Source organism: Thamnophis sirtalis, unplaced genomic scaffold (genome assembly GCF_051295495.1).
Source record: "Thamnophis sirtalis isolate CommonGarterSnake01/CBP01778 unplaced genomic scaffold, rThaSir2_p1.2 scaffold_3, whole genome shotgun sequence".
NCBI classification, from domain to species: Eukaryota; Metazoa; Chordata; class Lepidosauria; order Squamata; family Natricidae; genus Thamnophis; species Thamnophis sirtalis.
The window spans coordinates 123,114,439-123,129,774 of record NW_028261383.1 but is presented as its reverse complement, the minus strand read 5'-3'; the positions used below and the strand labels follow the sequence as shown (position 1 = coordinate 123,129,774).

Here is a 15,336-nt window from a genome sequence, read left to right as displayed (position 1 = left end):
AAGTTCCTCTGATCTTCTGTTTTCCTGAGTGAAGCACCAGGATGACAGATTGATCAGAGCCCTGCTTTGTTTTCTATATTTCTGTCTGGCAAGATGAACAGTTTGCTTTATCCCGTAATCCCTACCGTTTGCCAAAAGGGCTTGAGCCAAGATACTGGGACTGAAGGGCTTCCCTGATCATCTGAGCGTTGACCCTGGCAGCTCCGCCATAATGACTCTGCACCTTCTGTATGTCCATGAGCATCTTGGAATGGATGCGCCGTAACTTGTTCAGACTAGCACTCTTCTCCAGGGCATCAAAACGAACACCCGGTCCTAATTTCAAATTGCTACAATACAGAATAGGGAAGAGGTAGGAAGAGGAGAAATGGATGCAGCCCAGTGCCAGAGCAAGGAGACAGCAACAGCCAAAGTGGGAGGATGGGTGGGTGGGTGGGTGGAATATGTTGTCAAGCAAGGCACATGCACCCAACATCTTTTGCTAGCATTCATATAGATATAGATAACTTTCTGGGGACCACATACCTCCCCATTCATATACCCGCTTTCTATTCTCACGTATACCATGTGGCCCCTTGCTCGATCTCCCATGTGCATACAAGTCACAACAAATAAATTAGCACCAATGGGAAGATTTATTCCCCAATTCTCAGGGAAGAGGAATCAAGCAGGCTAAGGCACTCAGATAGGCCACTGGGCTTTTTAAAAATTCCAGTTACTGTTCAAAACAAAATTAAAAGAAGATTAGATAGATGGGTAGGTGGGTGAGTGGGTGGGTGGGTGGGTGGGTGGGTGGGTGGGTGGGTGGGTGGATGGATGGATGGATGGATGGATGGATGGATGGATGGATGGATGGATGGATGGATAGATAGATAGATAGATAGATAGATAGATAGATAGATAGATAGATAGATAGATAGATAGATAGATAGATAGATAGATAGCATGAAGAAGGGAGATGAAGGGAGGCTATTGGAAGAGTCCTAGAGGCCATTTCCAGCTAGGAGTTCCCAGCCCTTTATTAATATAGAACTCCATAATCAGCAAGAGTGCATTAGATTCACACAACTATGAAGAGACTTTAAAGTGAATATTCTATAGATTCATTCAATTAAGGTGTATGCTATTTGATCCAGCCATATGGTTTTGGAAGCAATTCTACAGATATAAGAAATCTAAGAAATGAAGAGACATTTCGCAACTAGATGTTCACTTCCTATTTTCTCCACTGCCATTGAAAATTTTACAGCAGTTACAGAAAACATTTTAAATTTCACTATAGGTAGTCCTTGACTTACAACCAGTGGTGGTATCTACCAGTTCACACCAATTCTAGTGAACCGCTAGTAGCATTGAGCAGTTTTCTCCACACACCCACACCCCCTTTCCCTTTCCTGTCCTGTATTTCCCTGTTTTTTAGCTCAGCGATTGTCGCGTGTCAGCAGTTTTATTCACCAGTGCTGACATGGAACTTAGGTTTTTAAGCTTAAAATAGTAGGTTTTTGAACGCTGTTTGCGTGCACACTCACCAAACCGGTTGTTAAACCAGTTGCATCCCACCACTACTTACAATTATCTGTTTCACAATTGCTTGAACTTACGATGGTGCTGGAAAGTGTGAAGACCAGTCTTCACACTTACAGCCATTACAGCACCCTGGTATTGCAATTGGGAGTGCTTTGCAACTAGCTTGTATTTATGATCGTTATAGTACCCTTGGAACACATGAACACATTTTGCAACTTTCCTAGCCAGTTTCCAACACGCAAACTCAATGGAGGAAGCCAGATTTGCTTAATGACTGTTTAAGCAATCTAGGAGGCACAATGGCTCAATGGTTAAAGATGCAAAGTTTGTCAGTTGGAGAGCTGACACCCCAGGTTTGAAACCCGAGTGTTGTGCAGTGAAATGAACTCCCATTCCTTGCCCCAGCTCCTGCCCACCTTAACTGTTTAAAAGCATGCAAATGCAAGCAGATAAATGAGTACCACTTCGGTGGAAAGATAACAGTGTCCCATATACTTTTGGCATGTAGCCATGCTGGCCACATGACCATGGAAATGTCTTTGGACAATGCTGGCTCCTCCTAGGCTAAGAAACAGAGATGAGCACCATCTCCTAGAGTTGGATACGACTGGATAGAGAAAACTTTCACCTTTAAGCAATTATTCCTAAAATTGGGTATAGGCACCTGATGACTCACTTAATGATCGATCACTTAGCACCAGAAATTCTGGTCTCAACTATGATTGTAAGTGGAGGACTACCTGTACATAACGAAGATTCCATCCCAAGAACATCATTCAAGCTGAATGGATACTTTGTACTTTGTACTTGATAGATTCACTCCTCCCTATGGATTTCTGCTCCAAATCTCTAGCACACTCAGTTCCTGAATACAGAGATAAAGAAACTGCAAGAGAACTGCAAGAGAACTGCAAGCTCCTATCTGCATTTTACTTGCGGTTCAGTTGCCTGATTTGTTCCATTTCATAAACCATATACGGCCGGAGGGATTGATGAGCAGGTAAACCTGGAACAGCTGGGAGAGTCGTAATTCGCCTGTCAAGATAATACGCAGACCAGATAAATAAAGGAAGATACAGAACAAGTGAAAGAGGAGAGGGCAGCTGCTCCTGGCCTAACACCTTACCAGCATTTTATTAGCTCCTCAGGAAATAGATGGACATAGGCAGCAACTTGCTGAATAGCTGAATCTACTGCCTAGTAGAGGTGCTCCTATACTTGGATCTAAACAGATCAATTACTGATCTGATTTGAAAGCATCAAACAAAGACTTACGGGCCGGGCACCACCATCTCTAAGGGTCGGTCACAAGAAATGCAGTGGAAGTGAGCCAGGAGTCTCCTGTTTGAGAACAAAAAAGAAACATCAAATCAGAGGGGAATGGAATAGTTGGAAGAGAGGGCAAAAGATATGTTTGGCAACAACAGGAGCATGCTTCTTTTTTAAAACCAAAAGGCCACAGAGCGGGGGATAAACGCAGCCTAGCATGTTTATATCACGCAGAGGCATTTTTAACATACCCATCAAATTGAGTCTTTATTTCCACAACAAACAATTCCAGTTTAAAGAAGCCAAGTAAAATAAAACAAACATTCATTCAGCAAGGATTCAGTTGATGAAAATTCATGAAAGCATCGTGGAAATTCTCACCAACTATATGTTAAAAATGCCCTTGGGGAGTGTTGAATTCTGAATTTGCTGCAGTATCAGGAATGACAGCATATTCGAAGAGGAGAGGGCAAGACAAAGAAACAGGCGGGGCTGGGACTAGAGCTACATTTGACTTAAAATTATATTTTATTCAATTAGTTAAATGTAGTTAATAAGATTACTCTCCGTGCATTTAATAATCCCCCCTTTACCATCTTAAAAATTGCAATAGTAATTTTGAATGGGGTCAGGGGACCACAGGAACACTTTAGAGGGAGGACATCTGGTACAAAAGGCTCAGGCTGTGTACCATGGGTAAATGCAGTTACTATGAAGGAGAGAATAAAAGATGTCCCTGAAAGGATGTAAAAATCTGGCCACTGTAGATGTAGTCCTCCACTTATGACCCTAATTGAGCCTGGCCATTATGTTCATAAGTCAAGATGGTTTTAAAGTGGGGCACCATGTGACAGGACCCATTTTTACCACCTTTTTGGCAGTTGTTAAGCAAATGCAGCAGTTGTAAAGTGAAGTTAATCCATTGTTCCTTAAAGCTCGGTTTTTGCTGGCAACTGTAAGTAAAAAAACCCATCATAAATCATGATCAGGTGACTGTGGGGTGCTACAAATGGCTGTATGCATGAGCAGGTTGCCAAGTGCCAAAAATGTGATCCTGTGACCACAAGGGAGAGAGATGTCAACTTCAAAATGAGGTCATAAGTTCCTTTTTGGGGGGTGGGGTAGGGTTGGAGTGTCTGTTGTAACTTCAAATGTTTGCTAAGCAATAAGTTGAGGACTATCTTATCTCCACAGCCAGTGAGCTGCAGATAAAATAGCATCATCCAATTACATTTGACTAAGGAGAGATTGCAAAAGGGTTTCATGAATGGAAAGATGATCTGAAGTATGATGATAGTTTGTTTGGGCTCAGAAAATGAAAAAGGGAGGGAGGGAGAGAGAGAGAGAGAGAGAATTTCCCTCTCCAAAACAAGGAAGGTTTTTTTTCTCTTCAATTTGGACAACTCCAGACAGATCCTTTATGGGAGAGCTGTGTGGGGTGTTCTCCTTCCTGCCCCCAAAGCAGTGAACAAGATCACTAGCTTTCTTCCACCTCCCTTTCTACATAATGTTTGATCCACTTCAAAAACCCTAGTACCAACCATCCACAGCATTACCAGCTATTAAAACTGATAGTAGCACCACGTGTTAAAGTGATCATCTCTTCTAGATCTGGGGAAACTGTAGCTGCTCAGATGTTACTGGCCAACTCCCAAGCGCTCTCCCAGCATGGCCACTTGGGAAGAATACGGGAATTGGAGGTTAGTAACCTTGGGGAGGCCACAGATTGTCTATCCTAGACCCAGCTCTGAGCTCATTCTCGCTGTTTGGGAGCAAAGAGATTTCCAAAATAGTCAGACTACATCACCCTTCACCCTCCTGGTGTCCACCCCCTCAGATTGGATTTCAGCTCCCATCATTCCTTAGGGGGGGGGGGGCAAAGTCTAATAATAGACTTCTCACAACTTCGTGTGAAAGCAACTGTTCTTGTAGACTTTCAAAGTTTGCTTTGACAAAACAAAGAGGGGTCTTTCCTTCCATACTGTACCAGCTGCATTTAGTCCATATCTGTTTTCTTTCGAGGATCCAATCTGGGTTGGTCACTGGGACCAGAGGTTTTGTCTTCTAGGCTTTGGGACTCGTGCTGAAGCCCATCCTCAGAGAACTTTTCTGTGACACAGAGAAGTTCCCTGAAGATGAGCTCCAGCATGAGTCCAAAAGCTGGGAAGACAAAACTTCTGGTCCTGGTGACCAACCCAGATTGGATCCTGCAACATTATCCTGGGACATGTATATATATTTGCCTTCATTTGTGTTTAGTTTCCTTCTCCCCCTCCTTTTCATTGAAAGCCGACTTATCCACTGCATCATTGCCTTGCAGGTTCCTTCTGAGGAAATAAGATCGCTATGGACCTTCCTTTCCCAAACATGACACACCTTCACCTAAACCCTCACAATATGCTCATGGCTGGGCTGTGGGACCCTGACTCAGGAACTGACACTGTTCCCAATGCTACGTGAGACAAATCTGAGCAGAAGACTTTCCAAGCCCTCCTTTTCTCTGAAAAGTGTCCTCAAGAGAAACTCTCCCCAAAGTTCAAGGGAAACATGCTTCTTGGTGGCCAATGCTTCCTCCCCCCCCCCTCATGTTTGCATCTTATTTCTTCATGCCTTCACATATAATCACTCTCTGATTTAATTAAAGGAGTTTCAAAGCTAGACACCAGGACAGGCAGGACAACTCCTGGGATGCCAAGATAGCTAGACAGAGAGATTCTGCTGCATCTTATATAATGGACACTTAGCATAGGTGTATTATCACCTAAGAATATGTAGCAGGAAATGCTGATTTGCACTGCTAAAGTAATCACATTCATAGCAGCTTCCTCCTCCTCTTTCCCTTGTCAATAAGCTGGGCCAATAGGTCACACAAAGCACAAGTGCCCTCTGGTGGTACAACAGAGTGATTGCAGCTTGCCATTCTAAATGAAAGGACTGCAGGTAATCCTCAATTTATGAGCACAATTGGAATCCGAACTTTGGTTGCTAAGCAATTGTTAAATGAGTCACGCTCAATTTTTCAATCTTTTTGCCATGGTCATTAAGTAAATCTGGCTTCCCTCATTGACTTTGCTTGACTGAAACCCGCAAACGGTCATCACGGGTGCCCGGGATGCTGCAATCATCATAAATTTATAAATATATAATGGTTGCCAAAAATATGAATTTTGATCACGTGGCCAAAGGCACACTGTAATGGTCACTAAGTGCAAGGACCAATCATAAGTTGCTGTTTTCAGCGTTTTTGTAACTTTGAGTGGTTTTTAAAAGAATGGTCGTAAGTCAAGGATTACCTGTATTGACTAGGGTGAAAGTCTGGGAAAGCAAGTAAGAGTTCAGATAAGTGCTCTGCAGCTCCAGGTTTGAGGGTAACATGTGTCCAGCTGTCATACTTGTTAGCAAAGAAAAGTGTATTCTCTTTTAAATAAAGCTCAATTCCTGATTATGTGAACATATCCCTGCAATTTTTCTTGACCACCGAATGGAAGATGGTTGTCTCTATTTATTCTGGGATGGTTTCCAAAACTTACCTATAATCCTGAGGTTTCCTATCAGCATCAATTCCAAACACTAACCCCCTAAACTGGTGATTTTTTGGGGGGGAGGGTAGGCATAAATACTGTTATGTTCATTGCAGTGGCTTGGAAGCATTTATATTTTCTGCAATAGCTATATTTTTGTTGTTGGACTGGGGTGGAAATGGGGAGCTTCCTTTAATTTTCTCAAAATATGCCAGGTACTGGAGATGCTGAAGGGAAATGTAAATGATGACTCAGCAGATTGACATTCTCCTCAAACAAAGTAGATTTTGGCTCAATGTATGCGGTATCAGGGATTACAGGCTGCATGCAAAGACCCATGTATGCATTTTCTTTTCTTATTTTTAACCATACCACAAGTGTAGGATAGGAAGTAAATGGCTGACAGCTGTTGCCACTGCACATCTGCCCACTCTTGTACTAGGCTTTCTTAATGCTACAGCTGTCTTTCTCTAGCCTCTCTTACCTTCTGATCCCTGCAGCCTCATCGCCTTCATCTTGTGGAACTCTTTGCTTCAACTGTTTCCGAATATCTTTCCAACGATCTTCCAACTGCTGCCTGAAGGGATCCAGTTCCAAGCGGTCCAGCTGTTCAGAAAAAAATCCAGGGATTCTGGGGCTCAAGGCAGTGAGGCCAAGGCTGGATTAACTGTCACACCATGTGCAATGCAGACTCACAGGGACTTATTAACTTCACTTCAGGAGAATCCAAATAGCAATGTGGGCCATTGCTCTTTCCTGAAAAATGTACCTATAGGTACCTATCAACTCGACACATAGCAACAATATTTTTGCTTTCGAGGAATTAACAGTACTGGATATTTGTTTGATATGCGAAGGAAGAGTTTTACTTCCAACGCAGGGACAAAATTCAAGCACGGAGTAAAAAGTTTGAAGAAATATGCAATTGAGTTGGAAAAAGAATAAAATAATGGGACTCAATCTTCATCCTTGAAATATTTGAAATTACTCAGCTTTGAAAAAAGGGCAGCTGAAAGGAAACATGGTTGAAACATAGAGAATCAAGCATGGCCTACAGAAAGTGGAAAAGGGAAGATTTTTCTCCTCATCTTACTCTTTTCTGCTCTTTGATAATTCAGAAAGTGAAAGTGAAATTCAGACACTTGGCAACTGACTCATATTTATGATGGTTGCAATGTCCTGGGGTCCTGTCATCACTTTTTGTGACCTTTTGACAAGCAAAGTCAATGGGGAAGCCAGATTCATTTAATAACTGTATTACTAACTTAACAACTGCAGTGATTCACAACAACTGTGGTAAGAAGGATCACAAAATGGGGCAAAAACTCACTTAATAACTGCCTCAGTGAGCCTCAGTAGAAATTTTAGGCTCATTTGTGGTAATAAGTCAAGGACTATCTGCATCTGTGTATGCATGCAAAACATTGGGACCAGAAATCATTCAATCAAACTGACTAGAAGTTGATGGAAAATAGAGGTATAGATTGTAACCTTGGGTTACAATCAACTTTTTAAGCGACCATTCAAAGTTACAATGACACTGAACAAGGGACATTACAACGCCTCCTTAGAGTTCCAGGCCTTGAAGCAAGCTGAGGCCACATGATTGCATTTCCTGCCAGCTTCCCACAAGAAAAGTCCAATTGAGTATCTGGCAGGAAGTCAGAAGTTGTGATCACACATGAGATTCTCACTTAATGAGCCATGTGATCCTTGTTTAACAACAGCAACCAGATTTGCTGTTTATTGCTGGGGTTAAGTGGCATGGTCACATGACACCATGCTTTACAACTGCACTGCTTAGCAACCGTCCCAGCTCCAATTACCGTTGTAATCTAGGACTACCTGTAGACAGAAGGTAACTCTTTGCACATAACATAATTAACCAATGGAATTGATTACCATGAACCTCTCACTGAAACCACTAGGATATATTTTGCACATGTTAGGAAGGACATGAAAAGGGAATGAAGCAAAGTATTTCATTCCTTTATTTGCACATAGACCAGCATCTTAAAGCAGACACACTGATTTTTATTTCAACATTGCCAAGCTTGTGGAACAGAAGACAGTTGTAGATCATCTTCAAATCTCTCTTAAGGAACTAGGTAGTAGAAAGAGCAGTGATGTCAAAAAGCCCACAGGAAAATATAAGAAGTATGGGAGCTAATGCAGGCATTAGGTCTTGGCAATCACTATTCCCTAATAGAGGACAAACCGGCAATGGCTCCTGGGCTGTAGAATCTGGCATTTGGGGAAAGTGAAGCACTTATGGAGTGGGTTAAAATCAAAAGCAGGAAGACTTCAAACACATTCAGCAAACAGAAAGGAGGACATCTGCTGTTCTGCTGGCACCCTGTTCTTTGTATTGTGTGGCAATACAAATCTGGTGCTGTTCTCTCTATAGGTTTGATTCTTTAAAGAACATTCCCTTTGCTGGTGCTATATCAGCATGAAGATAAAACAATGTAACATACATTTTTTCCCCTATCATAAAAATCAGCAGGCATCCATTGCCATGTATATTTTATATGCTTCAAAGACTTATCCATGATTTAAAAGGGAAAAAAGATGAAGAATGAATAGCTAAAAGCAAAGATGTTTCTCAAATATAGAAAAGTACAGAAAGATATAATGAATGTTAGTATAAAATGCCTTTAAGTAGTCTATTTTTACTTTTCTCTTATTTCCTGCCTTAACTAATATTGCGTAACTCCCAACACAATAGCATAACAGATATGTGTGTATCCATTTGCATGACCAGTACATGTAATATTAGCCCAGAAACAGTTAACTGGCTTCTATTGAGGGCGAGCCTTAGAACAAAAATAAAATATGTCAGCTTAAACTTCTGGGCCTGGGATCAGCAAATGGTTACTTACAGGAAGGATTTATCTAACAAGTTAAACTGGCTGTCTTGAACTGGGAGAATCCTTATCTAATGCTACTATCTGCTATTTTCTTGTGCACATATCAGTATATGGGAAGCTGATTCTTTAACTTCAGTTATGTCAGACCTTTACATTTATCAAATCTGGATCTCATTCCTTTCCTTACTTTTCTGCTGTGTCAGTGGTGGATTTCTGATCCTTTTCAGGAAAACTTTCTTAAGAATGGACCAGGTATTTATTATACATTTCTTCCTTGAGGCTTGTTGATACAAAACTGTGAAGAAGTTAACGGTTGAACTTTGTTTAGGTCCTTAATTTGCATAAGTGGAGATTTATCATGGGTATGATTCTCCGCCCACATGTTCAAGTAATGCTTTCACTGCTTCACAGGTTGAAGCTTGTTTTGTTTATTTTAAGAAAAGAATACAGCCCTTTCCAAAAGAAGACACCTAGACTGGCATTAAACACCATTAGAGATACTGAATAGGAATTATTGCAACCCTCTGCAATAGTTCCATTGGGTAGATTATGTCGCCTGGAAACAGTTGCTCCTTGAAACAAGTGTCTCTCAGGACTCCATTCTGCCTGCAGTGCTCTTATCAATATGAATTTGCCAGGGGAGATAATCAGGAAATCTGGAGCTGGGTGTTATAACTATGCTGATTATTTGCTTTTTCTCTGTAACATCTTAGGTATTAGGTTTAGGTTTATTAAACTTGTTTGCCGCCCTATTCCCGGAGGGACTCAGGGCGGCTAACAAACCAGAAGGGAATGGGAACAATACAGAAAAAACAAAAAGACAGAGAACAAAATACAGAAGACAATTTAAAACTCTCAACAGCCACAACAATTCGAGTGGGGATGGGAACTCATCAGCCCCAGGCCTGCCGGAACAGCCAGGTCTTGACGGCTTTGCGGAAAGCCTGAAGGGTGGTGAGGGTCCGAATCTCCACAGGGAGATCGTTCCAGAGGGCCGGAGCAGCCACAGAGAAGGCTCTCCTCCGGGTGGTCGACAGTCGACACTGGCCGGCGGATGGAATTCGGAGGAGGCCTAGTCTGTGGGATCTAATAGGTCTTTGGGAGGTGATTGGCAGGAGGTGGTCTCTCAAGTACCCAGGTCCAATACCATGTAGGGCTTTATAAGTAAAGACTAGCACCTTGAAGCGTGTCCGGAGACCAATAGGCAGCCAGTGCAGCTCGCGGAGGATAGATGTAATGTGAGTGTACCGAGGTGCACCCACAATCGCTCGCGCGGCTGCATTCTGGACAAGCTGAAGTCTCCGAATGCTCTTCAAGGGCTGCCACATGTAGAGTGCATTACAGTAGTCCAGTCTTGAGGTCACAAGGGTGTGAGTGACTTTTGTGAGAGCCTCCCGGTTCAGGTAGGGGCGCAATTGGTGCACCAGGCGAACCTGGGCAAATGCTCCCCTGGTCACAGCCGACAAATGATGTTCTAAAGTCAGCTATGGATCCAGGAGGACTCCCAAATTGCGAACCCTGTCTGAGGGGCGTATAATTTCACCCCCCAGCCTGAGAGTTGGAATACATGGCCAATTATTGGGAGAGAAAAACACAAGCCACTCGGTCTTGTCAGGATTGAGTGCAAGTTTGTTTACCCCCATCCAGACCCTAACAGCCTCCAGGCACTGACACATCACGTCAACCGCTTCACTGAGTTGGCACGGGGCGGACAGATACAACTGTTTATTGCCCGCGTACTGGTGATATTATCCTGAGCCGCCGAATGATCTCACCCAGCGGCTTCATGTAGATGTTAAACAGGAGGGGGGACAGGACCGAACCCTGCGGCACCCCATATTTAAGGAGCCTAGGCGTCGACCTCTTCCCTCCAACCAACACCGACTGCGACCTGTCCGAGAGGTAGGAGGAGAACCACCAAAGAATGGTGCCTCCCACTCCCGCCTCTCGCAACTGTCGCAGAAAGATATCATGGTCGATGGTATCGAAGGCCGCTGAGAGGTCAAGGAGCACTAGGATGGAGGCATGACCCCCGTCCATGGCTCTCCAGAGATCATTGGTCAGTGCGACCAAAGCAGTTTCAGTGCTGTAGCCAGGCCTGAATCCAGACTGAAAGGAGTCTAGATAATCGGTTTCATCCAAGGACCGCCGGAGCTGAGAGGCCACCACTTTCTCAACAACCTTCCCAACAAAGGGGAGGTTGGAGACTGGACGATAGTTATTTAGGATGGCTGGATCCAAAGACGGCTTCTTCAGGAGGGGTCTCACCACCGCCGCCTTTAGGGGGGGGAAAGAACCCCTCCCGAAGGGAGGCGGTAACTATCGCCTGGATCCAGCCCCGTGTCACCTCCCTGCTGTTCACGACCAGCCAGGAGGGGCACGGGTCCAGCACACACGTGGAGGCACTCACTGCTCCAATGGCCTTGTCCACTTCCTCAGGAATAACAAGTTGAAAATCAATCCATAGATGCTGCTCAAGATCCTCCCCCGGTACCTCAGCTGGCTCTGCGCAATTGGAGTCCAGGTCTGTCCGAAACCGAGCAACTTTATCCACGAGAAATTGGACAAACTCCTCAGCTCTACCTTGTAAAGTGTTGCCCGCATCCCTCCCTTTCAGGAGGGAGCGGGTTATTTTGAACAAGGCGGCTGGGCGCGACTCAGCGGATGCAATCAGAGCGGCAAAATATGCGTTCTTTGAAGTCCGAATTGCCAGAAGGTAGGCTTTGATGCAAGCTTTCAACAGTGCTCGGTCTGACTCGGACTTACTGGACCTCCAGCGGCACTCTAGGGGTCTCTTTTGGGATTTCATCTCCCGGAGTTCCTCAGTAAACCAACGAGCCCTCCTGGATCCACTGCCTCGGATAGGCCGTAAAGGCACAATCCGGTTAAGAGCCTCTGCCGCCGCTGAGTTCCAAGCAGCGACCAAGGCCTCCACCGGACTGTGGATGAGAGTATCAGGTTAACACCAAGCGCCGTCTGAAAGCCCAGAGGGTCCATAAGGCGCCTGGGGTAGAACCACCTAATCGGTTCCTCCTCCCTACAGTGGGGGATTGGCCTCCGAAAGTCAAGCCTCAGTAGGCAGTGGTCCGACCATGACAGGGGCAAGATCTCGATACCCCTCAAACCAAGATCACAACTCCACTGCTCCGAGAGAAATACGAGGTCAAGCGTGTGACCCGCTGAGTGAGTCAGACCCCGAATTACTTGGGTCAAGCCCATGGCTGTCATGGAAGCCATGAACTCCTGCGCCCCATCAGAGTGCTCGCCAAGCGAAGGCAAATTGAAATCCCCCAGAACCATAAGCCTGATGGACTCAACTGCCAGCTCGGCTACTGACTCAAGGAGCGAGGGGAGAGTAGTTGCAACGCTGTTGGGAGGCAGGTATGTTAACAACAAGCTCACTTGACCCGCAAGGTCCAGCTTCATCAGTAAGGACTCACACCCGACAAGCTCTGGAGCAGGGATCCTACAAGGAACTAGAGCTCCTCGGATAACAATGGCCACTCCCCCACCCCTTTCTCTGGGGTCGCGGCTGATGGAGCACCTGAAAACCCTCTGGGCACATCTCAGTGAGGGGGACTCCTCCCTCCGGGCCCAGCCAGGTTTCAGTAATACATGCCAGGTCAGCCCCCTCGTCTAAAATTAGGTCCCGGACGAGGGGAGCCTTTTGAACCACAGACCTGGCATTTAGTGACAGCAGCCTGGGACCAGGGCCCTGACTACTCACGCCATCTGGCCTTGGAGTGGAACTAGTAGGGCCAGAAGGAGGGATCTCTGAGACATAACAAACCCTCCTTCCCTGGTAATGGCTAGCCCTAAGTCAGGCTCTATAATTGATAATGGCTAGATAATGGGCAGTAATAAACTGAAACTAGGTCCAGAGTTACAGGTTCAGAGAGGTGGGTCGAACCACCTTAGTTTTATGGATTGAGGCAATAACGAATAGCACCTTTCATTAGCTTTGGCTGATGTACCAATTTTGGTTGATTCACCAAATTCACCCTTAAATGATGCATATTAATAACTTGATCCCTGTGACATACTGTGTATGTGGCTGTTTTTGTATCTTTCCTAGAAACTTCAATAGTTCAGCACTCACCAGTCAAATCTGTCAGGAAGAACTCAAAAGAACCACATTATACCTGTGTTAAAGACATTGGACTGCTTACCAATTTGCCTTTGGGTGAAGCGTGAAGGGGTATTATTATCTTATTATCTTTAAACCGGTATATGATTCAGTTCCAGTCTCTCTGAGGAAACACCTCTTACAAGATTTCCCAGCCCTATCCACTCCTAGAGATTATTTTGACAGTTCATTTACAATTGCTTAGGTCAAGTCTTCTCTCTAGCCTCTCAATTCTCTGGAACACATTTCCTACTGGGTTATGGGACCTAACAGCTTTGCTTCCTTTCAAAAACGCCTAAATACACCTTGTAAATTGCTTTTAATTTTTATTGCTAGCTTTTCCTACTGTCTTGAATTTTAATTCCAATGTTACGTCTTACTATAAGCTAGCAAGGGACTTTGGTAGTTGGCAGTACAATAAGTTTAATTAATTAATATATGAATAATAAATACGTGCTTGATTTGTTTCTATATAGTTTTTCCTTAGTGTTCATACCACAACGGGTTCTTAATTCTTTTGCTTTTTTTCTAGATTGTGATTTTATTAAATTTTTGCTCCTGTGCTTTGCATTTCTTTATATTACTTATTTACACTGGGATCATATTTTCTGCACGAAAGCCTTCTCCTACAAGGAAGCAGAGAGAACGGCTGATAGAATTAGTTCCAGAAACATTTCATGCAAAGAGGTATGGAAAACAGTAGTGGAATTGTTCCTATAAAGCTACTCTTTTTATTTTACTGCTCCTGCCTTTCTAGTATCCATGCTATAAGTTGTTTATGATAGAAAAATTTTCAATGAAGCCTCATAAATAGTAATAAAATTAACACTTTCTTATTATTTTTGTAGAAAAAGGATAAGCAATTGGAGCCAAAGAAAGAATAAAAAATAACAATGTAAATGAAGCAAAAGACAGGAAACTAATATTCTTGATTTGTTGCCTACACAATAAAAACATAGGCACTGAGGAGATCTCCCTGCAGAGGCTTCTTTGCCACTACAGAAAAGGATCTATTTCCCCCTTTTCTTGTCATAGCTCATATGGCAGGAGTAGCTGAATAATTGGAGGAAAATAGAGGGCTCATAATTTTAATCTCAGTTTGTTTACAACCTCTTTCAGCTTCCTACTCTCTAATGGTAGTGAAGCCAAATCCTCAAATTCCCAGCCAGAGATGTTAATTCCCAATGCATCTGGGAAATGCCATTTTGGGGAAGAGATGTGTGGGTTAGTGTTCTTTAGATCAAAACCAGAATTTTCACTGTGTCCAAAAACAAGCTAGAAATCAGAATGCAGACATAATGTGCTTCACATTATGTGCTAGTTATAGGGGAAAACACATGCAACATATTCTACCAGCTATACATGTTCCTAGTCAAGGAGAAAAGGACCAACATGTCTCTAAGGTGCTTATTGCACATCACAATATGGACCACTGGCACAAGTACTTCTCCTGCTGACAGGATTGCAAATAGCTAAAAAGGTTACATCTTGCTTACCTTGGAGTCCATTTCAATCAAGAGTTTGTCCAGCATTTTCTGCCAGTCTTGTTCTTGCCCAACCATCTTATTGAGCAGTTCCTGCATCATCTTATGTAGCTGTTCTGTGGTGGCATCAAACTGGGTACGACTGACCTTTGCTGCAAGGGCAGTCTTATCTGCTTTCTAAAAATGAAGAGAAAGGATAGCGATAGATCTTTGGTCTCATTGACATCTGAGGATCTCTCCCTCTTCTACCTTCCAGAGCCACAAATTACATGAAGTCCAAAATAGAACTACTGCTACCTAACCCAATCTCAAAGGATGGTAAATACAAGTAATCTTCAGTTAATAACCCCTCATTCAATAACCATTCAAAGTGACAATGGCGCTGTATGAGAGGTGGTTACAGCTAGGGTCTCCCAGCAAACCCATGGACAGGTGATCACAATCTGGGTATTTGGCAACCAGCTCACAGTTATGATAGTTCCCACATGATTTGTGACCTTTCGTGCCAGCTTCCCAGGAGCAAAGGCAATGGGGGAAGC

General features: G+C 43.7%; 1 protein-coding gene across 1 annotated transcript in view; it reads right to left on the bottom strand.

The window, feature by feature from the left end:
• The window catches only part of QRICH2 (glutamine rich 2), a 72,550-nt gene that overhangs the window by 15,370 nt on the left and 41,844 nt on the right, over nucleotides 1-15,336 (bottom strand). Inside the window, exons 18-22 of the mRNA XM_087709887.1 lie at nucleotides 14,810-14,974; nucleotides 6,802-6,923; nucleotides 2,803-2,868; nucleotides 2,461-2,562; nucleotides 126-329 (exon numbers count right to left, since the gene is read on the bottom strand). Coding sequence (XP_087566013.1) covers nucleotides 126-329; nucleotides 2,461-2,562; nucleotides 2,803-2,868; nucleotides 6,802-6,923; nucleotides 14,810-14,974 — 659 coding nt within the window. The remainder of the gene's footprint in view (nucleotides 1-125; nucleotides 330-2,460; nucleotides 2,563-2,802; nucleotides 2,869-6,801; nucleotides 6,924-14,809; nucleotides 14,975-15,336) is intronic.